General features: G+C 39.3%; 1 protein-coding gene across 1 annotated transcript in view; it reads right to left on the reverse strand.

Moving 5' to 3' along the window:
• ERC2 (ELKS/RAB6-interacting/CAST family member 2) overlaps nucleotides 1–23,452 on the reverse strand; it is a 1,380,507-nt gene that overhangs the window by 710,849 nt on the left and 646,206 nt on the right. The window contains exon 6 of the mRNA XM_042780470.1: nucleotides 17,150–17,317. Within this exon, the coding sequence (XP_042636404.1) occupies nucleotides 17,150–17,317 (168 nt within the window). The remainder of the gene's footprint in view (nucleotides 1–17,149; nucleotides 17,318–23,452) is intronic.

Consider the following 23,452-nt stretch of genomic DNA (forward strand, 5'->3'; position numbering starts at 1 on the left):
ATCAGTGTTTTCCTTGATCTGTCTCTCCATCTGTTGAAGGCACCTAAATATAATTCTTTTTAATTCCTTATCAGAATTTTCCAATGCTGTTTCTTCCTCAGGGATGTGTTCTGGGTCTGTATCCTGCTCCCTTGTTTCTACCACTTTATCTTGCTTCTTTGTGTGGACTGTGATGGCCTGCTGTCTCTGAGACATTGTGACATTGTTGTATTTAGATCTCTGTTAACCATTTGTGAAGAGCAGCTAAGGGTGAGTCAGGCTTTTCTTGGTGGCCATTTATCATTGGCCTGTTGTTGGAGAAGGAAGTTGTACTCTCACTCAGTAAGTGAATCTGCAGGAGGTGTGGGCGTAATTGTGTTGTATGGGCATTGTTGCTGTATCCTACTCAGTTAGACAAAAACGACAATCAAAAAACTATTAAAAAAATAAATGCACATGGACAAAAAACACACCACGTAAAAAGACAGGAAGAATCATCAAAAAGAAAAAAAAAAAAACCCACAATATCTGGGGAGAGGGTAATAAGAGAAAACAGGTAGAGTAGGAGAATAATGAAGAAAAAATGGGAAAAATGCACAAAGAAAAACAAGGAATGGGTTTAACCATGGGAAAGAAAAAAAAAATGTAATCAGGAATGGGGAAGACAAAAAAAAAAAAAGAAAACTAGAACCTGGGAAGATAAGAATAAAGAATAATAAAAAGGACAAATAATAATTTTAAAACAGACAAAAAGAAACAAATTGAAAAAAAGGAAAAAGAAATGTGGGTAGGGCAGGGAAGGGCAACCATACTTCATCCATGCACACAGACTGGGATGGAATTCCTGCCAGCCTAGAAGGTCAGTGGGAGTGAGGGATAGCCTCACCTCTATTCACCACGACGATGTAGGGTATAAGAGCATTAAGGGGAATATAGCACCTTTCCAGCCATTTGTGTCCTGAATGTCCTTGTGGTTCCTGGCAACTGGAGCCTGTTCTTAAGTCCCTGGAATCTGGGAAAAACCTGTCACTAAATATCCAAAATGGTCGAACCGCTTATAAACATTCAAAATGACTGTGTCTTTCGGACAGGCAAAATTCCACAGCTCAGCCTGCCTTCCTCTTTGCTGCTTCCCCTTTTATTCACCAGCCACCAGTGCAGCCCTCCATGCAGCCCCTGGCTAGCAGGGCTGAATTTTAGGTTAATTCTCAGGTCCTAACACCACTTGGCAATATCCAAGCTGTCTGTGCCATCAGGATCACTGACAGATCACAGCTCTGTATGTCTCCTTTTTCGGTGTTTTTTCTGCAGGTTCTTCTACTAGTTGGAGTTTAGTCTACCTCTATATCCTTCCCTTCAAAGCTCAGGACTCCAGGATTATCTTCTGTATCTGTATTAACTGGTTCCCCTTTTCTTTGTTAATGAGGGTCTGTGTAGTCTGTCTGTCTATTCCATCATCTTACCAGAACTCCCTTCCATCTTCTTTTGATGTTTCCTGCATCAATCAATATTTTGCTCATAGAATCTTTCAATATTACAACTTGAGGCTTGAATTTTTTCTTCAGTTCTTTAAGCTTGAGAAATGCCAAGCATGTTCTTCCCTTTTGGTTTTCTAACTCCAGCTCTATGCACCTTTTATTATAATAATTGACTTTGTCTTCTCGAGCTGCTCTTTGAGTCTTCTCTTCAGTTCTATTTTCTTGCCATTTCTTCCATATGCTTTAGCCACTCTCTGTTGAAGAGCAAGTTTCAGAATCTCTTCTGACATCCATTTTGGTCTTTTCTTCCTTTTCTGTCTTTTTAATGATCTTTTGCTTTCTTCATGGATGATGTTCTTGATGTCATCCCACAATTCCTCTGATTTTCAGTCCTTGGGGTTCGATGCATCAAATCTATTGTTTAGATGGTCTCTACATTCAGGTGGCATATAATCAAGGTCATATTTTGGCTCTTGTGGACTTTTAAAAATTGTCTTCCCCTGCAATTTGAACATGCATTTGAGCAGTTGATGGTCTATTCCACAGTCAGCTCCTGGCCTTGTTTTGGCTGAAGATACCGAGCTTCTCCATCGCTTCTTTCCACAGATATAGTCAATCTGATTCCTGCATATTCCATCAGGAAAGTTCACATATATAGCTGTCATTTATGTTGTTGGAAAAGGTATTTGCAATGAATAAGTCATTGGTCTTACAAAATTCTAACATGCGATTTCCAGCATCATTTCTATTACCAAGGCCATATTTTCCAACTACTGATGATTCTTCTTTTTTTTCCAACTTTTGCATTCTAATCACCAGTAATAATCAACATATCTTGATTGCATGTTTGGTTAATTTCAAACTGCAGAAGTTGGTAAAAAATCTTCAATTTCCTTGTTTTTGGCTTTGGTGGTTGGTGCACAACTTTGATTAATAGTAGTATTAATAATTAATTAATAGTACTAAGGAGCTCTGGTAGCATAGTGCCTAAGGCACTTGACTGCTAACCAGAAGGTTGGTGGTTCAAACCCACCAGACACTCCTCAGAAGGAAAGTTGGGCAATCCTACTTCCATACTGATGCTGCCTTGTAAACCCAAGGAGGGGTCGCTATGAGTCAGGGCCAACTCGATGGCATGTAACAACAACAACAGTATTAGCTGGTCTTCCTTGTAGGGATATGGATATTTTCCTATCACTGACAGCACTGTATTTAAGAATAGATCTTGAAACATTCTTTGTGACGATAAATGGCACAATATTCCTCTTCAATTTGTCATTCCTGGCATAGTAGATCATATGATTGTTTGATTCAAAATGGCCAAAACGAGTCCATTTCAGCTCAATCATGTCCAGCATACTGACCTTTATACATTCTATTTCATTTTTGACAACTTCCAACTTTACCAGATTCATACTTCACACAGTCCATGTTTTAATTATTAATGGATGTTTCTTCCCATTTTGAGTTGTGCCACATCAGCAAGTGGTGGTCCTGAAAGCTTTACTCCATCCATGTCATTAAGGTCAACTCTACTTTGAGGAGGCAGCTCTTCCCCTATCATATTTTGAGTGCCTTCTGACCTGAGGGACTCATCTTCTAGCACTGTATTGGACAAAGTTTCAGGACTATTCATGAAGTTTTCCAATACTGTATCAGACAGTGTTTCCTGCTATTCACAAGGTTTTCACTGGCCAATTATTTGAGAAATGGATGACCCTTTCCTTCTTCCAAGTCTGTCTAAGTCTGGAAGCTCCACCTGAAACCTGTCCACTATGGATGACCCTGCTGGTATTTGAAACACAGGTGGCATAGCATCCAGCCTCAAAGCAACAGGCAAACCACTACAGTATGCCAAACTTACAGAATGGTGGTGGGACTGTGCAAACAATGTTTATGGAACATTAATATGAGGATTGGTCAGTTTTGCCATCTCACTAGACTTAAAAGAGGGATCTCACTACCATCAAGAAAGAGTAGCCAGAAGTGGAGTGTTCTTTGACCTGAGATCCTTGTGCTGAGACTATGGCAGACAGATAGAAGCAGCAGAACTGAAAGACTGATGTGAGATGCAGCAACAAGCTTGCCGTCCCACAGAATGAGAAAGCTGAGTGGCTTTGGGCAGGAGGCATGCTGGCAGAATACGGTGCACCTATCAACAGAGCTATAAAAGCTTTTTATCTCTTGCCTGAACAGAAAGAGGCAAGGCTTACAGGCCAAGGGACAAAAAGGGGTGTGCCTATGGGTATGACCGAGGGGAGGCTTTCCTAATGGAAAAATTGTATCCTAAGCATTCCTGAACCTGAATTGCGACCTGTTACTTTCCTAATAAACCTCATAATTGAGAGTATTGTCTGTGAGTTCTGTGTGGTCACTAAAATGAATTACTGAATCCAGCAGAGAAGTAGAGAGTGCCATGGAAGGGATGGTTGGTGTCAGAACTGGTAAAAAGGTTGAAGGGTGGCAGTATGTCTGACTTCCATTTCATAGGGATCAGTCTTGGGTTGATGCTGCTAATGGCGATTCTGTCTCCCCCTCATGAAATTAGTGTAGGTCTGAGGATGCTACCCCCACACCATACCCTTTTTGCACCTGGCTTCTGCCCACCAGATGCCTATAACCAACTCCAGATATTGACAGATATCCTGGAGCAGGGGGTGGGGGTGGCAAATGGTCCCTTCATGAGAATCACTGCCTTAGACACAGAGCCAACCCTGGTTGTACATTGAGCCTCCAGGATGCCAGCCCAGTTCCTACTTTCAGAAATGGAGTGTGATTGCCTACACCAAGGGCAGGCCTTAGATGAAGCACTCACTGCAAAGTAGAGAAGCTTCAAGGACCACTTTCATCTCAGGACTGTAAAGAGTCTCCAAACTCATGAGTTCAACTGTGGCTAGTCGAGTAAAGTTGCTGAGTCTTACCAAGTCATCTCTTGGAGTCTCAGCCTTTAAAGAGGGCTCTGGTGGTGTAGTGCCTAAGGCATTTAGCTGCTAACCAGAAGGCTGGCAGTTCAAACCCACCAGCCACTCCTTGGTAGGAAGACTGGACAATCTTCCTTTAGAAGGAAAACAGCACAATCCTTTAAAGCTAAGCAGTAAACAACACCATGGCTTAAAATGGTACATGAAGAATCTCATGGGGGAAAAACAATAAATATAAACTGAAGGGCATCACATCTTTCCTTTTCTCTATCATTATTATTATGCTGTTGTTGTTAGGTGCCATCGAGTCATTTCCAACTCATAGCGACCCCATGCACAGCAGAATGAAACACTGCCCGATCCTGCACCAGCTCCACAATCCCTGCTATACTTGACCCCATCATCGCAGCCACCGTGTCAATCCATCTTGTTGAAGGCCTTCCCCTCTTTCATCGACTCTCCACCCTACCAAGCATGACACCCTTCTCTAAGGAATGGTCCCTTCTGACAACATGACCAAAATCGGTGAGACGAAGTCTGGCCATTCTCGCTTCCAAGAAGCATTTGAGGTGCACTTCCTCCAGGACAGATCTGTTAGTTCTTATATCAGTCCATGGTACGTTCAGCATTCTTCGCCAGCACCACAACTCAAAAGCATCAACTCTTCTCCAGTCTTCCTTATTCATTGTCCAGCTCTCACATAAATACGAGGTGATTGCAAATATCATGGCTTCTGTCAGGCACACCTTAGTCCTCAAGGAGACATCCTTGCTCCTCAACACTTGAAACAGTTCCTTCGCAGTTTACTTTCCCAATGCTACATGTCGTCTGATGTCCTGACTGCTGCTTCCATTGGCATCAATTCTAGAACCAAACAAGGTGAATTCTGTGGCAACCTCAATCTTCTCTCCATTTATTGTGATGCTGCTCATTGGTCCAGTTGTGAGGACTTTTGTTTTCTTTATATTGAGATATAATCCCTACTGCAGACTGTATTCTTCAACCTTCATCAGTAAGTACCTCAAGTCATCCTCATTTTCAGCAAGCAAAGTTGTATCATCTGCATATCTCAGGTTGTTAATGATTCTTCCTACAATCCTGATGCCACATTTTTCTTCATATAGTCCAGCTTCTTGGATTATTTGCTCAGCATATAGATTGAATAAGTGTGGGGAAAAGATACAACCCTGACGCACTTCCTTCCTGATTTTAAACCACGTAGTGTCCCCCTGTTCCATTCGAACGACAGCCTATTGGTCAAGGTACAGGTTCCTCATGAGTACAATCAAGTGTTTGGGAATTCCCATTCTTCTCAATGTTATCCATAATTTTTCATGATCCACATAATCAAATGCCTTTGCATAGTCAATAAAACACAAGTAAACATCTTTCTGGTATTCTTTGCCTTGAGCCAAGATCCATCTGACAACAGCTATGATATCCCTTGTTCCACATCCTCTTCTGAATCCAGCTTGCACCTCTGGAAGTTCTCTGTCAATATACTGCTCCAACCGTTTTTGAATTACCTTCAGTAAGATCTTACTTGCGTGTGATATTAATGATATTGTTCTATAATTTCCACAATCTGTGGGATTACCTTTCTTTGGAATTGCTACAAATATGGATCTCATCCAGTCAGTTGGCCAGGTAGCTGTCTTCCAAATCTCTTGGCATAACCGAGTGAGTGCCTCCAATGGGGCATCCGTTTGTTGAAATATCTCAATGGGTATTCCGTCAATTCTCAGAGCCTTGTTATTATTATATGTATATATAAATCAAGACCCAGCAGTATATCTTTTTAATTCAAATGGCTTCTATTTTTCATCACATTATTTAGTGGTTTTATCTGTTAGTCTGGCATTGAAAATAGGCATTGTTGTGTATATACCTCCAGTAAACTGCTCAAATTGTAGCAGATCCATAATAATTTATGTTCCTGTTTCTCTCATTAGGGAAGCAGTAGCAAAATTACAAAACAGCCTAAAAGTGTAATGGCTATTATTAGCTCCCCACTTCCATGCTGAGAACTCTGGACACGTTACTTAACCTCTCTAAGTCACAGTGCCATTATTTTTAAAGTACTTACAGGCCCTGGTGGAGCAATGGTTAAGCACTTGGCTGCTGACAAAAAGGTGAGCACTATGAATCCACCAGCTGCTCTGTGGGAGAAAGATGTGACAGTCTACTTCTGTAAAGATATACAGCCTTGGAAACTCTTTGGGGGTGTTTCAACTCAATCCTACAGGTTTACTCTGAGTTGGAATTGACTTAATTGCACTGGGTTACATGCTATTAGGTTTGTAGCGAGAATTCATGACCTAAAGATAACGACCACTAGCACAGTCCCTGGTACATATGATGGATTCAATCAAAAGCAGATGATTCTTTATAGAATAAAAAGTATCATTTCCATCATAATTAGAAATGACTGTGCAACATCAGCAATTTCATTTCATCACTCTCATAAAGCACTATACCTCTAACAATCCAATAAATTAGAAGTAGGGAGTTTGGTAAGATGGCAGAATAGGCAGAAAGACTGCACAGACCCTCTTCAACAAAGAAAAGGGGAACCAATTATCACAGATACAGAAGATAATCCTGAACCCCTGAGCCTTGAAAGGAAGAATATAGAAGTGAACTAAACTTCAACTAGCAGAAGAATTTGCATGAAAAAACCAAAAAAGGAGACATACGGAGCTATAGTTTGTCAGTGATCCTGATGGCACAGACAGCTTGATGTTGCTGAGTGGTGGTAGGACCTAAGAATTAACCTAAAAATAGGCTCTGCTAGCCAGGGACTGCACAGAGCACTGCTCTGGTGGCTGGGTAATAAAAGGGAAAGCAGCAAAGAGGAAGGTGGGCTGAGCTGTGGACTTTTGTCTGTCAGGAGGGCAGCCATTTTGAATGTTTACAAGCAGCTTGACCATTTTGGATATTTAAAGTGACAGGGACTTAAAAATAGGCTCCATTGGTTGGGAACCCCAAGGACATCCTGGACCTGGACTACTGAAAGGTGTGACATTACTCTTGTTACTCTTATACCCCACACCCTCTTGGTGAACAGAGGTGCAGCCGTCCCTCACTCCCACCTAGTTTTTGGAGTGGCAGGAATTCCATCCCAGTCTGTGTCCTCGGCTGGAGCCTGGGCGCTTTGCCCTGCCTTGCCCTGTTTTTATTTTTTCTGTTTTTTAGTTTGCTTTTGTCTGTTCTAAAACTACTATTATTATTATTACTATTATTCTTTATTCTTCCCCTCCCAGGTTCTAGTTCTCAACTTTTTTTTCTTTTCCACATTCCTGGTTGCAATGTTTTTTGTTTTCTTTCTTGTGGTTAACCCCTTCATTGTTTTTCTTTTTGTGTTTTTCCCATATTTCTCTTCATTATTCTCCTTTTCTACCGTTTTTCTCTTGTTGCCCTGTCCCCAGATATTGCAGGTTTTTTTTTCTTTTTTCTTCCTTTTCCCTTTTTTTTTTTTCTTTTTTTATTACTGTTCCTGTGTAATTACACAGTGTGCTTTTTGTCCATTTGCTTTTACTTTTCTGATGGTTATTCAATTGTTATTTTTGTCTAACTGAGATGGAGACAGCAACAGGCCCCATATGACAGAACTACACCCACACGTCCTGCAGCTTCACTTATGAGTGAGAGCCACCACTTCCTTCTCCACCAACAGGCCAACAATAAACAACCACCAAGAGAAGCCTGACTCACCCTTGACTGATCTTCACAAACAGTTAACAGAGATCTAAATACAATACCACCACGAGGTCTTGGAGACAACAGACCATTACAGTCCACACAAAGAAGCAAGATGAAGTGGTAGAAACAAGGGAGCTGGATACAGACCCAGAACACATCCCTAAGGAAGAAGCAGCATTGGAACTCTCTGATAAGGAATTCAAAAGAATTACATTTAAATATCTTCAAAGGATTGAGAAACAGACCAAGGAGAACACAGTCAAAACACTAGAAGAATTTTGGAAGAAAATACAAGAAAAAAATTACAAAATAAATGAAAAATTAGAAATAATTCTAAATCTACAGATAGAAATCTAGAAGATTAATACTAAATTGTCAGAAATAGATAACACATTGGAAGGGCAAAGGAGAAGAACTGATGTGATGGAAGACAGAATTAATGAGATTGAAGAAAAATACCTGAATACTTCTTTGGAAAAGGATCAATCAGAAAAAAAATCAAAACAAAATGAAGAAAGCCTAAGGTTCATGTGGAATACCATCAAAAGGAATAACCTACGTGTCATTGGAATTCCAGAACAAGAAAAGAAAAATAAAACCACTGAGAAAATTGTCCAAGATTTGTTGGAAGAAAACTTCCCGGATATGATGAAAGATAAGAATATATCCATTCAGGAAGTCCAACGAACCCCAAACAGGATAGACCCCAAAAGAAAATCACCAAGACTTATCATCATTAAACTCATCAAAACCAAAGACAAAGACAGAATCCTGAAAGCAGCACGGGAAAAACAAAAAGTTACTTATAAAGGACAACCAGTAAGAAAGACTAAGCTCTGATTTCTCAGCAGAAACCATGCAATCGAGAAGGCAATGGGATGGTACATATAAAACCCTGAAAGAGAAAAATTTTAAATCAAGAATTATATACCTGCTAAAATTGTCCCTCAACTATGATGGTGAAATTAGGAGATTTCCAGATAGGCAGAAACGAAGGGAATTTGTTAAAACTAGACCAACCTCATGAGAGATACTAAAGGGAGTCCTTTGAACAGAGAACCAAGACTAGCAAATAACAACCGACCATTAATACACAAGATGACATAACCCAGAAACCACAGCTATGGACATATCCAAAATAAAATAAGCTTAGAAGATTGTAAACAGTGAACCAGAGACATCAATTGGCAAATCAGGACAACTACAAACAAAAAGAGAGAAAATATTGTGTAGTTACAGAACTTCTAAATGGTGAGGAAGTCAAGAGAGTTGCAAGACAGAATGGACTGTTCTAATCTTGTGGAGAAAATTATAAATCTCAGGGTAACCTCAAAGAAAAATGAAACACCTTCACATCACAATAAAAAAGAGGACAAGGACAAATATTCAGCAAATACCAAAACAACAGCAACAAAGGAAATGATAACACAATTCATAAACATGATGAGCTAAGCACTGAAAAGAATATGGAACAAAGAAACCAGGGACACCGGGAAAAAACACGTAACAAAATGACAGCAACCAATTCTTACTTGTCAATGATTACACTGAATGTCAATGGATTAAATGCACCACTCAAGAGATGGAGAGTTGTAGATTGGATAAGAAAACAAAACCCATCAATATGTTGTCTACAAGAGACACACCTTAGAGATAATGACAAAAACAGACTAAAAATCAAAGGTTGGAAAAAGATATATCAAGCAAATGGCAACAGTAAAAGAGCAGGAGTGGAAATACTAATTTCTGATCAAATTGACTTTAAGATAAATTAGAAGCAGGAACCAGGGAAGAAAAAATTCTCTTTGCATAAGATGACATTATTATTATTTTTTTTTATGAATATCACATTCTCTTTTCATTAAAAAGGAAAATGAAGGAGATTAGCTAAGCTCCCGTCCTCAAACTTTTATCCCTTTTTATCTTACCAGAGTAATGGAACTGAGGCTGGAGGTGCTAGGTGTGGGTAGAACAACAGTCATTCCTTCATTTGTGTTTTATTAGTCATAGGATGGCTCCACTTTGCAGTCTACACAGAACACACCAGACTGGGTACAAAGAGTGGGTTTGACATTTCACTGGGGTAAATGACTCTTCACATATATGACAATATCCTCGGGCCAAGGGTAAATCTCAATGTGACTTCTCTTCTCCCGAGTTCTTTTTCATTTAAAATTTGCTTGAGTTAATTTATTCATCCAGTGCACGATGATTAAGGACCATTGTGGAGGCCAACCATCCTGCATGGAGTCGTAGGTACCAAGGTGATCATGGTTGCAGGGACCTTAAAGAGCTCAGTCCTGTAAGGGAAGCCAATAATCACCAAAGATATGCACAATTCCAAATTGAGCCAGATGTGCAAAGGGAACGGCTCCCTGAGTGTAAAACCTCTTCCAGCCTTCAATGTCAGCTAAGATGTTCCAGAGTAAGTGACACAAGAACTGGTAAACCCAGTTCTTGGAGCCACACTTCCCAGACTCCTTCACAGGGAGGTTGCAGTTAGATCCTACCAATAAGACACCCTTGTGTGAAGTTTGGAGCTTTGTCCCAGTGCTTTGAATTATGACTGACAGCATGATATAAGGGTGGAGTTATTAGAGTGGGAAAGCAGCTATCAACAGAGAAGACTGCTGATCAGACACTCCTGATTTGGAGATCATGGTGCTGTATGCCTTCTCTTGTTTTACTCAAGATGTCCTGTTTCCTTGATCACCTTCAATATGCTCTTCCACATCCACCCACCATCGATGCTAGGGCTCTAGATATCCTTGCGATAAATTCCCTTTTGCTTAAGATCACCACAATAGGTTTCTGCTGTTTATATCCACGAAGTGGTTTGCTTCCAGCAACATGCCATCCCTACTTAAATTTAATATTATCAGTATGTGTCTATCTCCCCAACCAGACTGTGAGCTTCTTGAGGAATGGACAAAGTCTTATATCTCTTTGAATCTCCAGGATCTAACTCATGGTTGACGTATAGGAAGCACTTGGTAAATGCAAAAAGAGTATGCATATATTACATATGTATTTTAAAAGCTAGGAGATTTACCAATAATAAATATGAAAGTTCAAGTGGATGGTTTAAACACTGAAAAAGAGCTAAGTGAAATTAAAAAATCCTCTACACTTTATTTCAATTTTACACCAAGGTAGTGATCTGTATGTCCTGTAGCCATCTTCACAGGTATCTTTTTTTTTTTTTTGGATAAATAAATTTCAAGAAGGCCAGTGCACTAAAACCATACTCCACAGTATCCTCACCCTGATATTATCTTCATCCAGTGTTTTCCCTACATTTCCAAATAGGGAAATAAAAGCTGCTGAAGTGGGAAGGTCCAGATCCCCGACTCCCAGAGCTGGTTCCACTCACCCCTCCACATCTCTTCCAACCACCAGGTGATCCATGAGGCCCAGTAGGCAGCCAGGGAACATGGCTTCCAGAGAGATCACCATCTGTTATCCCATCCCTAGTAAATAAAGTACCTCTGCTCCATAAATCCATATTACTTATGGGACAGAGACCTAGAATGAAAACTGAGATGGATTTTTCATCCAATTTTAATGGCTTTTTTTTTTTTTTTTTTAATTCTTGGTAGCAAATTCATGCTGTGAGGATCTATGAGCTGCATCAACAGTCTGAATCTGCTCTGGTTCAAATAATGCTACCATGTTCTAAAACCCTAGGAATTATATGCTTTCCAAATGTACAATGTCATCAAAGTTTTATGACATTTCCTACAAAAACTCAATAGTCAGGTAACACTTCATCAGCTGAAGTCTGAACTCAGGTATGGGAACAGAATGCTATGGATATCACCTGAAAACTGGGTTGCTCTTCTCATTTTGGGATCACAGTCAAAAAGGGGTATGTCAGCAAACAATTCTCATGCATGTGCATTTTTGTCTCCTATCAAAAAAATAAAACAAAAAACACTGTAACTTGGAATTATAGAAAAAAGCCCAAAATTAATCTTCATTGACCTCTGTCTTTCTGTAAAGCTGTAAAAGATGCCCTGCCACCTGGAATCCTCTATGTGGCCTTAGCTCCTTCTTCAAACAACAAAATGCATAGAGCATCTAGTCCATCCTGTTGCCCGGGCATGTGACCTGTACATGTGCTTACACAAGACTTCCGAGAACCAGGCTCTGAAGACAGAGCTGACAGATATGAGGTGCAAGCCCAGCTTTGCCAGGTTAAACATGGCTGTGAAAGGAGGATACCCAGTTCTACTGGCATCAACACACAGTACTTGTTGCCAAAGAGTCTACAAGAAAGAAATATTAAGTAATACTGCACCTCTGACATTGACATGAGTTTATTATTCTTCCATGCCAACACATTCTAATCCAAAGCTTATGTTCTTCCAATCTAGGCCTGACCTAAAACAGCCAATAATGCTGAATGTGGTAGAGACTCCAAGGAGTCCCCAGCCCCCAAGTCTATCCATGTTTCACTGGCTCATTAGTTTCTGTACTGTTTCTGCATTTTGAATCCCTTTCTGAAATGTGCACATCACTTCTTTGGGATTATTTCTTTTGTACTTTACAGGTATAATAGAGCCCTTATCCCTTCACCATGTTGCCAGTGGTTTATTTCCTCTCTATATGGATTGGTAAACACTTTGTGAAGCAACCTCACCAAATCACCACAATTTATTTTCTTTCTAATTTATTATCTACATGACTGAAACAAATGAAATCATGATCATGCTGACAAAAGGAGCCATACAATAATTCCAGTTTTGTTCTAAATTTTCAAACTTATTCCCAAACCTACTGGTCCTCAGTCTGGCTATGGGGGAAAGATTGAAATTTTGCAAAATATTCACATCTGCAAAAGTGGTCATTTGTCATATGCATTGAAAGTGCCATCCCAAAAGCTTCACAGGAAAAACCGTTGCATTTATTCCTCAAGAAAGAGAGTTCTTCATCTAACTCCCAGTGAAATGAACAACTATGGTGCTCTTACTGAATTCATTCACATACCTGGTATCATCCTCATGAAAACTGAAGTCAAGAGGAAAATGAGGCTTATTCTCTTGGTATCAAATCACATCATTCCATTTTCCAAAAGACAAAAAATTAGGCTGTGTGTCCTTGGACGAGTTCCACAACAACAGCAAGTCTCATTATCCCTCAGTTTCTTAGGTCTAATAATTATTCCTGCTTCAGAGGTGTAATCAAAAGTAAGTAAATAGTGCACATAATGAGCATATTAGAGTATCCAGTAAACCATATTCAACATAAGCAAGTTGGATGAACATTTTTTTATTATTTTATGTTACAGGTTTGAAATGAAGAGTCTTCTAATTGAATTCTTTGCACATGCTATTAGAACTGCCACTACAACTGTATCTCTGTTGGTTCCATTTGTCCTAGAGAGCTGCTTTGACTCATGGGTCCTTGATCATTTCTGACCTCTTTTAATCATTTATATCAATTTGCTGGAGCTGTGAGAGGGGAATCTAACCACCAGGATATTGTCTGTCACTATGTGGATAGAAACTAATAATACAATCCATCAAATCACAGACATCCTAAGAAGGCCAACCATATGTAGAACCTTTACTTTGAACTGTCTGATAACAGTTCAAACCATAATTTGGTTTAAATCTAGCTCTAACTATTTTTTAAAAAGGAGCCATATCATTCTGTTGGTGGATTACTGCTTAAAACTTTGGCTGACTTCAAATGAATAGGAGTATGTTGGGAGACTAGGTAGCTCTCAGAGTCTAGGCAAGATTGAAGACTTCACTTATGAAAGGGCAAGAGCATGAGCAAGTGGGATTACAGATATTAGGAATTCATCAATAATGTCATCACAGCCTCTGCACAGAAGCAAGCAAGTACCAATTGCTGTTTTCATCATTGCAGAGCTCTGTCCATAAGTCAAAGTCACAAAGGAGTTTTCCAGACATTAGAGGGTGGCCATGTGATACAGACCCGGCCAATTCTGGCCAATACTTTAACTCTGGAGAAAGTCATTCATTAGTTTACTCATTCATTCATATTTTCATTCAACAAATATTTATTAAACATCTAATAAATGAAACAGATCCACACAGTAACCAGAACAGTGGACTCAAACATACCAACAACCATAAAGATGGCACAGGGCCATGCAACATTTTGTTCTGTTATACATAAGGTTGTAACTCACAACACCAACACCACCCTCCTGGGTGCTGAACAGCTAATGGTAGGGAAAAAAAAAATAAAGCCTAGCTCTTCTGGAATTTATATTTCAATAGTGTCAATGAGTAATTAAAAAAAAATATATACAAATTTGACATATGGTGGTAAGTGCCACTGTTACTGTTGTTGTTATGTGCCATCAAGTCAGACCCAACTCATAGCGACCCCTCCTTGGGTTTCCGAGGCAGTATCACTATGGAAGTAGATTGCCCAACCTTCCTTCTGAGGAGTGGCTGGTGGGTTTGAACTGCCAGCCTTCTGGTTAGCAGTCAAGTGCCTTAGGCACTAGAAATATAAAACTGAATGGAGTAATATAATGGATGAGAGTGGAGGTGGTCATGCTATTTTTTAGTATGCAGGATAGGCAAAGGCATCTGTAAAACAGTATTAAGCAGAAATCTGAAAGAGGCAAAGGCGCAATCCAGGTGGATATTAAGAGCTACACTATTCAGTAAAAACATAATGCAAACACACAAGCAGTTTTTAACTTTCTATTAGTCACATTACAAAAAAAGAAAGAAAGAAACCCACTGCCACTGAGTCCATTCTGCCTCATAGTGACCCTCCATTGGGTTTCCAGGAAATCTTTATGGAAGTAGAATGGCTCATCTTCCTTCTGTGGAGTGGCTGGTGGGTTTGAATCACCAACCTTCAGGTTAGCAGTCAAATGCTTTAGGCACTGTGCCACCAGAGCTCCTTAGTAGACACATTAGAAAGGTAAAATGAAACAAGTGAAAATAATTTTAGTAACATGTGAGTTACCCAATATATCCAAAATATTTTTATATAGACATCTAATTAATTTATAAATTATTCATGAGACTGTACTTTCTTTCTCTTTTTTGTAATGCATCTTTGAAATTCACATTTAACAGCACATCTCAAATCAGACTGGGCACGTTTCAACAGGTGAATAGTCCTATGAGGCTCATGGCTTCCATATTGGACAGGATCAGAAGAAGAATGGCCCCATTGAGGGTACATCAAGAGTCAAATCAAAGTTTCCAGGGAACACAAAGGGCAAAGGTGCTGATGGACAGTGAACAAGTGGGAGGGCAGCGGGACAGGAAGTCAAAGGCGTTATAGGGCCCTGGATCATGCAAGGTCTTGCAGGCCACTGGGTGGATTTCCACTGTGAGTCTGAGTGAGGATGGAAGTCATTAGGGACAGCCATCTTCATGGCAGTACAACCTTTGCAATTCCACAGGGCCTATGCTGAGAAGGTCCCAGAGCTAGGTTTAATGTTCGGCAAGGGTTAAGTGCCTGGCTGCTAACAGAAAGGATAGCTATTTGAATCTACCCAGCAGCTTCAGGAAAGATCAGCCAAAAAGATTGCATCCTAGAAAACCCAATAGCAATTCTACTCTGTTGCAAGGAATCTTTGGATCAGAACCAACAAGACGGTACCTAACAATAATAATACTACTACCTTGAAATTCTTAGTAATCTGGGGGACCTGCATTTCCATTTTGCACTAGGACACATATATCATGTAGCTGATCCTGACCAGTAGTTTTAATCATAAAGTGTCATAAATTGTTTTATATTTCAAAAACATTATTCCAGCTTCTGTGTTAAGAATAGGCTGTAGAAAGAGGAAGGATCGAAGCGGGCAAAATGATTAAGAAGCTATTGATATAAACCAGGTGAGACATGATAGCACCAAGTGAAACTCAGAGGAGGCCAGAAAGAGTCTATTAGCCCACAGCTGTAGCATGAGTACCCAGCGCAGTGTCCATCAGTGACAGCGTCCTGGCTACCTGGCACCTGCTGGCAACCACTGTAGCCTACTCAGTCCCTACCCAGGTTCCATAGTTAATCTTCTTATTAATCTGAGAGCTCTATATCCTTCCAATGCACTTTTCCTTTTTGCTTAAAATTTAAGAGCAAACATTGCTTTCTCTTCTTGCCTACCCATTGGCTAAGGAAGGAAGGACACCTGGATTTACATTCCCACCAAAACTGCATGGAATTCCCCCAAAAGAAAATTAGAATACAATCCCAAACACAGGGTCCCTAATCATGGAGAGAAGGACCTGTTGAAAGAAGAAAGGAGAGCAGGGTTCTAACCAGCTGTCTTCATTAGCTAGTGTGGCTGTCATCCAAATACCACAAGTAGGCAGCTTCAAAGAACAAAAATTTACTTCCTTACAGTTCTGAGTCCAAATCAGAGTCTCAACCTTGTCAATTCCTTCTATGAGCTTCTCTCGTAGTTTCTGGTGTCTGCCAGCGATCCTTGGCATTCCTTGGTATTACTCATTGTCTGTTTCTCTCTTTGTCTATTCTGGCCCTTTGAAATGATTAGGTTTAGGACTCACCCTACACTGGTATGCCCTTATACCAAAAGGAAAGTCCTATTCCCAAACAGAATCACATTCACAGGGACAAGTGCCAGCAAATCATCACATATTTTTGGGGAAGGTGTATTTCAACTCATAATACCAGGTCAAGTACCTTCTGTGTTAGGTCACTGTGATTGGGAAGTATGACACATTTTCTCATTAATTCCAGTTAAATAACTGGTATAAAAACATCCCCACTTCTGCCCTCCAAAAATGTATACAGGTTTGGAAATACAGGATCCACTAAAATTTTGTAAAAAAGTACATCAAATACATCTAAGACACATAAGGAAAAGGATGGAAAATACAAAGTCATCACAATGTAGTTTCTAGGGAACCAAATGAAAAGAAAAGTCATCAGGTCATGCTAAAACTCTACTAATAAGTTAAAAGTCCCTATTTCCTAAATCTAAACTACTTAAAAATAATTTATCATTTCTCACACAGGTAAAACTTCCTCTGAAATGGGAAAACAGTGATGAATGAAAATGACCCTCTGCTTCTCTACTCTAACAAATCCCAATCTCACCTTTTTCTGAAGAACATTGATTTTCCTTTCCTTTACTTCTAACATATCTTTCATGTCACGAATTTCTCCAGCCAGTGTCCCCTTTTCTTCAGTGAGATCCTGCAGCTGTTTTGTTTTCTTATTGAGAAAAGATTCTTTTTCTTCCAATCGTAATCTCAGTGCATCCACCTGAAATCATGAAAAGGAAATATGGTTTTGCTTTTACAAAAAGGTTATCAGTCATTATAAATCATGCCCTGAGGCATGGATAGGGGGCAAGAAAGGGAGGTTATAAAACAAGGGGTGGGAAAATGCTGGCTAAACACAGCATAGTGTTTACTATGTCTATGCTAGACATCACATGACAGAATATTGCAAGATCAATGACTTATTCATTGCAAATACCCTTTTTGTCAACAACATAAGTGGCAGCTATACATGTGGACATCACCAGATAGAGTATACAGGAATCATATTGACTACATCTGTGGAAAGAGATGATGGAGAAGCTCAATATCTTCAGCCAATACAAGGCCAGAAGCTGACTGTGGAATAGACCATCAACTGCTCATATGCAAGTTCAAACTGAAGCTGAAGAAAATTAAAACAAGTCCATGGGAGTAAAAATATGACCTTGATTATGCTGTTGTTGTTGTTGTTATCTGCCGTTGAGTCATCTTCGTCTCATAGTGACCCCTTCTTGGGTTTCTGAGGCAGTATCTCTACGAAAGTAGATTGTCCAATCTTCCTTCTGAGAAGTGGCTGGTGGCTCTGAACTGCCAACCTTCTGGTAACAGCAGTCAAGTGCCCTAGGCACTACCTCTCCTGAATATAGAGACTATTTAAAGAATAGATTTGATGCATTGAACACTATTGACCAAAAACCATAGGAATTGTGGGATGACATCAAGAATATCATATATGAAGAAAGCAAAAGGTCATTAAAAAGACACAAAAGGAAGAAAAGACCAAAATGGATATCAGAAGAGACTCTGAAACTTGCCCATGAATGGAGAGTAGCTAAAGCAAATGGAAGAAATGACAAGATAAAAGAGCTGAACAGAAGATTTCAAAGAGCAGCTCAAGAAGACAAAGTCAATTATTATAATCAAATGTGCAAAGACCTGGAGTTAGAAAATCAAAAGGGAACAAGAAGCTCAGCATTTTTCAAGCTAAAAGAGCTGAAGAAAAAATGCAAGCCTTGAGTTGCAATATTGAAAGATTCTATGGGCAAAATATTGAATGATGCAGGAAATATCAAAAGAAGATGGAAGGAATACGCAGAGTCACTGTACCAAAAAGAACTGGTTGATGTTCATCTATTTCATGAGGTGGCATATGATCAAGAATCAAAGGTATTAAAGGAAGAAGTCAAAGCTGCACTGAAGGAATTGGCAAAAAACAAGGCTCAGAATTGATAGACTATCCATTGAGATGTTTCAACAAACAGATGCCATGCTAGAGGCAACTCACTCATCTATGCCAAGAAATTTGGAAGACAGCTACCTGGCCAACTGACTGGAAGACATCCGTATTTGTACCCATTCCAAAGAAAGGTGATCCTACAGAATGCAGAAATTATTGAACAATACCATTAATATCACATGCAAGAAAAATCTTGCTGAAGATAATTCAAAAACAGTTGCAGCAGTATACTGACAGAGAACTTCCAGAAATGCAAGCTGGATTTAGAACACGTGGAATAAGGGATATCATAGCTGATGTTTGATGGATCTTGGGTGAAAGCAAAGAATACCAGAAAGATGTTTATTTTTGTTTTATTGACTATGCAAAAGCATTTAATTGTGTGGATCATAATAAATTACGTTAACATTGAGAACAATGGGAATTCCAGAACTCTTATTTGTGCTCATGAGGAACATGTACATAAACCAGGAGGCTGCTGTTTGAACAGAACAAGGGGACATTGCATGGTTTAAAATCAGGAAGGGAGTGTGTCAGAGTTGTATCCTTTCAACATATTTATTCAATCCATATGCTGAACAAATAATTCAAGAAGCTGGACTATATGAAGAAGAACATGGCATCAGGATTGGAGGAAGACTCATTAACAACCAGTGATATGCAGATGACACAACTTTGCTTGCAGAAAGTGAGGATGACTTGAAGCACTTACTGATGAAGGTTAAACATTACCATATACAGTATGGATTACATTACAACATAAAGAAAATAAAAATCCTCACAACTGGACCAATAAGCAACATCATAATAAATGGAAAAAAGATGGAAATCGTCAAAGATTTCATATTACCTGGTTCCACAATCAACACCAATGGAAGCAGCAGTCAGTACATCAGACAACATATTATACTGGACAAATCTACTTCAAAAAATCTCTTTAATGTACTGAAGGGCAAAGATGTCTCTTTGAAGACTAAGGTACACCCAACCCAAGCCATGGTTTTTTCAATCACCTCATATGCATGTGACAGCTGGACGATGAATAAGGAAGACTGAAGAAGAGTAGATGCTTTTGAGTTGTGGTGTTGGCAAGGAATACTGAAAGTACCATGGATTGCCCAAAGTAGTAACAAATCTGTCCTGGAAGAACTGCAGCCAGAATGCTCCTTGGAAGTAAGAATAGCCAGACTCCATCTCACCTACTTTGGTCTTGTTATCAGAAGGGACCATTTCCTGGAGAAAGATATCATGCTTGGCAAAGTGGAGGGTCAACAAAAAAGAGGAAGGACCTCAATGAGATGGATTGACACAGTGGCTGCAACGATGGTCTTAGATATAGCAAGTATTGTGTGGCTGGTACAGGACCTGGCAGTGTTTTGTTCTGTTGTATGTAGGGTCACTATGAGTTGGAGCCAAGTCAACGGCACCTAAAAACAACAAACACAGCATGATTCCAACACCACTGCTCATGAGCACCTCGATGGAACTGTTTTAACAGCATCTACATTAAGGTCCCACTAACTATGTATCTGAACAACAGTACAGTTGTTTAAAAATAGATGATGTTTATTTGAAATTAAACATTCTAACATAGTACTCTGAAGTGCCTGGGTAAGGCAAACAGTTAATGCTAACTGAAAGGTTGGACGTTTGAGTCCACCCAGAGGCACCTTGGAAGAAAGACCTTGTGAGCTACTTCTAAACTCAGCTGAAAACTCTACAGAACACATACTTATGCTGACACATAAGGAGTAGCCAGGAGTCGGAGTCGACTCTGTGACACCTTTTTTTTTTTTTTTTTTTTAAAACACAGTAGTTGGGCAATCTACTTCCATAGTGATACCGCCTCAGAAACACAAGAAGGGGTCGCTATGAGTCAGGTCCAACTTGACAGCAAATAACAACAACAGCTTGTTTCTATGTTGTGAAACCCCATGCTGGCAGACAAAGCACCCCAATACTGCGTCTTTGAAAACTCAGTGCAGGCAAAGCTGCTCAGGCTTTGCAGCTGCCTGCAGGAATATGGAGAACAAAACACACCACAGACATCTGGAAGAAAAGAGATTGACACGTAGAGAAACGCTCCTAAATTAGAAAAATACATGATGCCAGGAGGAAGTATATGCCACTAGAGGAAGAAAATGTGGAAACCACCCTCGTTCGCCAGCTTTATGAAAAGACTATTTTCCAAATACTACTACTACTAAAAAAACAAAGTATACAAAAAAATTCCTACTTCTACTTTAACTCAAAAATCAGAAAATGACAATTCCTCCTTTTCAAATGTCCTTAATAAAATGAAAAAACACAAGCTTTACTTTTTTAAAATTTAACATCTATTTGTGATTAAAAACAAACAAACAAACCTCTATTTCTAAACTGCTCTGATTAGATCATAGGAAAAAAATCACTGGTGGTATAGAAGTATGGGAAAATGTAAAGGACATAAACCCTCAAAAGATCACTGTAGAGTGAATCTTTCAAAAAAAGTTATTTAAAAAGTCTGCTTTATTCAATCTCAAGCATCATATTTGCATCGCTAAGCTCCACTTGTGTAGTGGATAAGATATTTGGCTGCTAACCAGAAAGTCAGTGGTTCAAACCCACCAGCTTCTCCACAGAAGAAAGATGGGGCAAATGACTTCTGTAAAGATTTACAGCCTCAGAAACCCAAAGGGGGTTGCTATGAGTCAGAATCAACTCAATGGCAGTGAGGTGTTTTTTTTTCCTCCCAAGCTAGTCTCAAAAACTAAACTAAAATAAAAAACCCCTGCAACACACACTTTATTTGGAAGGCTATTGTCCTTAATTACTGTCAAAAATAGGCGATGATATTTCCAAGGAATTTTTCTCAGTTAATATAACATTCCTGAGACATTCACTTTTTTATTGGATGCAAAACAACCTTAGAAATTTTTGCCTGAATGACTGGGCCTCCTTCTCATCGTGTACCACGACCATCATTTATTTTTCTATGTCATTAAAGACAACTTAATGTGTGATCACGTGTTAAGACTAGAGTTAGATCCACCCATGGATCCCAGTAGTTGCTTCTTCAAAGATCTGTATTGGTCATTTTGGGAAGGTATGCACAAAACAAACTCATGATTGGTATCCTAGATATGGAAAAGGAATAGATTGTGTACTACAAAATATCAAAGTGTAATTAATATATATTGAATAAAAAAGTCTAACCCAAAAAACAACACTTACAGAATTGTTCATACCATAATCATTCATAATAGGCCAAACTGAAAACATCCCAAATGACCACTGGCAGGTGAGTGGATAGACACAATTATGGTATATTTATATGGAATATTATTTAGCCATAGAAAAATAATGTGCTATAAACACAGGCAACAAAATGTGTGAATCTCAAGAACACACTGAGTGAAAGAAAGCAGAGGACTTATTTTAAGATTCCATTTCTATAAAGTTTTAGAACAATGATAACAAATGCATGGTAATGGAAATTGGAGTTGTGACTACCTGGGGTGGGGTATGGAAAGGACTGATTATAAAAAGTCACAAGGAATATTTGTTTGCCTGTCTGTTCTTTAACTTGATTAGGAGAATGGTTACATAAATGTATGTTGTTGTTGTTATTTGCTGTCGAGTCGGCCCTGACTCATAGCGACCCCTCCTTGGGTTTCCGAGGCAGTATCACTATGGAAGTAGGATTGCCCAACCTTCCTTCCGAGGAGTGGCTGGTGGGTTTGAACCACCAGCCTTCTGGTTAGCAGTCAAGTGCCATAGGCACTATGCTACCATGCTACCAGAGCTCCTACATAAATGTATAGATATGTCAAAACGCAGTGACCTATATAATTTATATTTCAATAAAGTTGAAAAGCGTATGCATATTCAACTGAGGATAAACTTAAATCTTACGGCAATTTTCATGAGAGAGAGAGATACCAAAACAAAGGAAAACATCGCCTGGCAACCAAATTGCCACATAACTCTGGGAAGGAAGGTTGTACATGGGAGATGGGGTATTGTAGTAGTGGAAGAATTTAATATTCATTTTGCATAACAGGAAGTCAGGAGATAATCGCTACATCAACAATCAGGAAGTATGGATGCCAGCATGTTATCAAACCCAGTAAACAGCAGCCTTCTAGTTGACTCTTACTCATATACTCTACAGGGTTTCCAATGGCTGAATTCTCAGAAGCACATTTCCAGGCCTTTCTCCAGAGGTGTCTCTGGGTAGATAGATAAACCTTCAAACTTTTAGTTAGCAACTGAGCATGTTAATCATTTACAGCATGCAGGGATTCTGGCATGTTACTATAAATGTCAAAATATTAAGGCAGAAAAAGGTAAAAGGAGTTGTCTCTGGGGAAGAAAAAGTAGGGCAGAGGGGAGCATGGAAATGTCCCATCTTAAAACAAATCTTACTGACCATCTTGCTTCTTCATACCAAGGGCAAGTAAAATTTGGATAAAAGAAAAAAAAAAAAAAAAGACAAAAATAATTTTAAAAGGATATGAGAATATTATAAAGCAAAACACTCTTGGACACAAAGCCAAAAGGCAATTCAAACAATGGAAATAGGACTGCAAGGTTGCAGATCCTGTTCTCCTTCTATCTGACTCTGAGGATCAGGGCAAATAACTCACTTCTTCCACCCAGCCAGCCTCTGTTTCTCCATCTGTAGAACTGCAACATTGGAATCAATACCCTTCAAGCACCTGTCATTTATGATGTTAAAGGCAGGAATCAATTTTTGGCAGAATGCATCAAGGAAGACTGATGTTATTAGAGGTAAGGTGAGGCATGAGAGATTAAAAAAAATAAAAGTATTATAGTAAAAACTCCAATTCTTTCTCCTTTCCAAGAAAGGGATGCCAACATTGTATTTTTAAAGGGCAAAGGTGATAAGGAGATGGG

This window comes from Orycteropus afer, unplaced genomic scaffold, assembly GCF_000298275.1.
Source record: "Orycteropus afer afer isolate SDZICR_OR568_19922 unplaced genomic scaffold, OryAfe1.0 scaffold00041, whole genome shotgun sequence".
Taxonomy (NCBI): Eukaryota; Metazoa; Chordata; class Mammalia; order Tubulidentata; family Orycteropodidae; genus Orycteropus; species Orycteropus afer.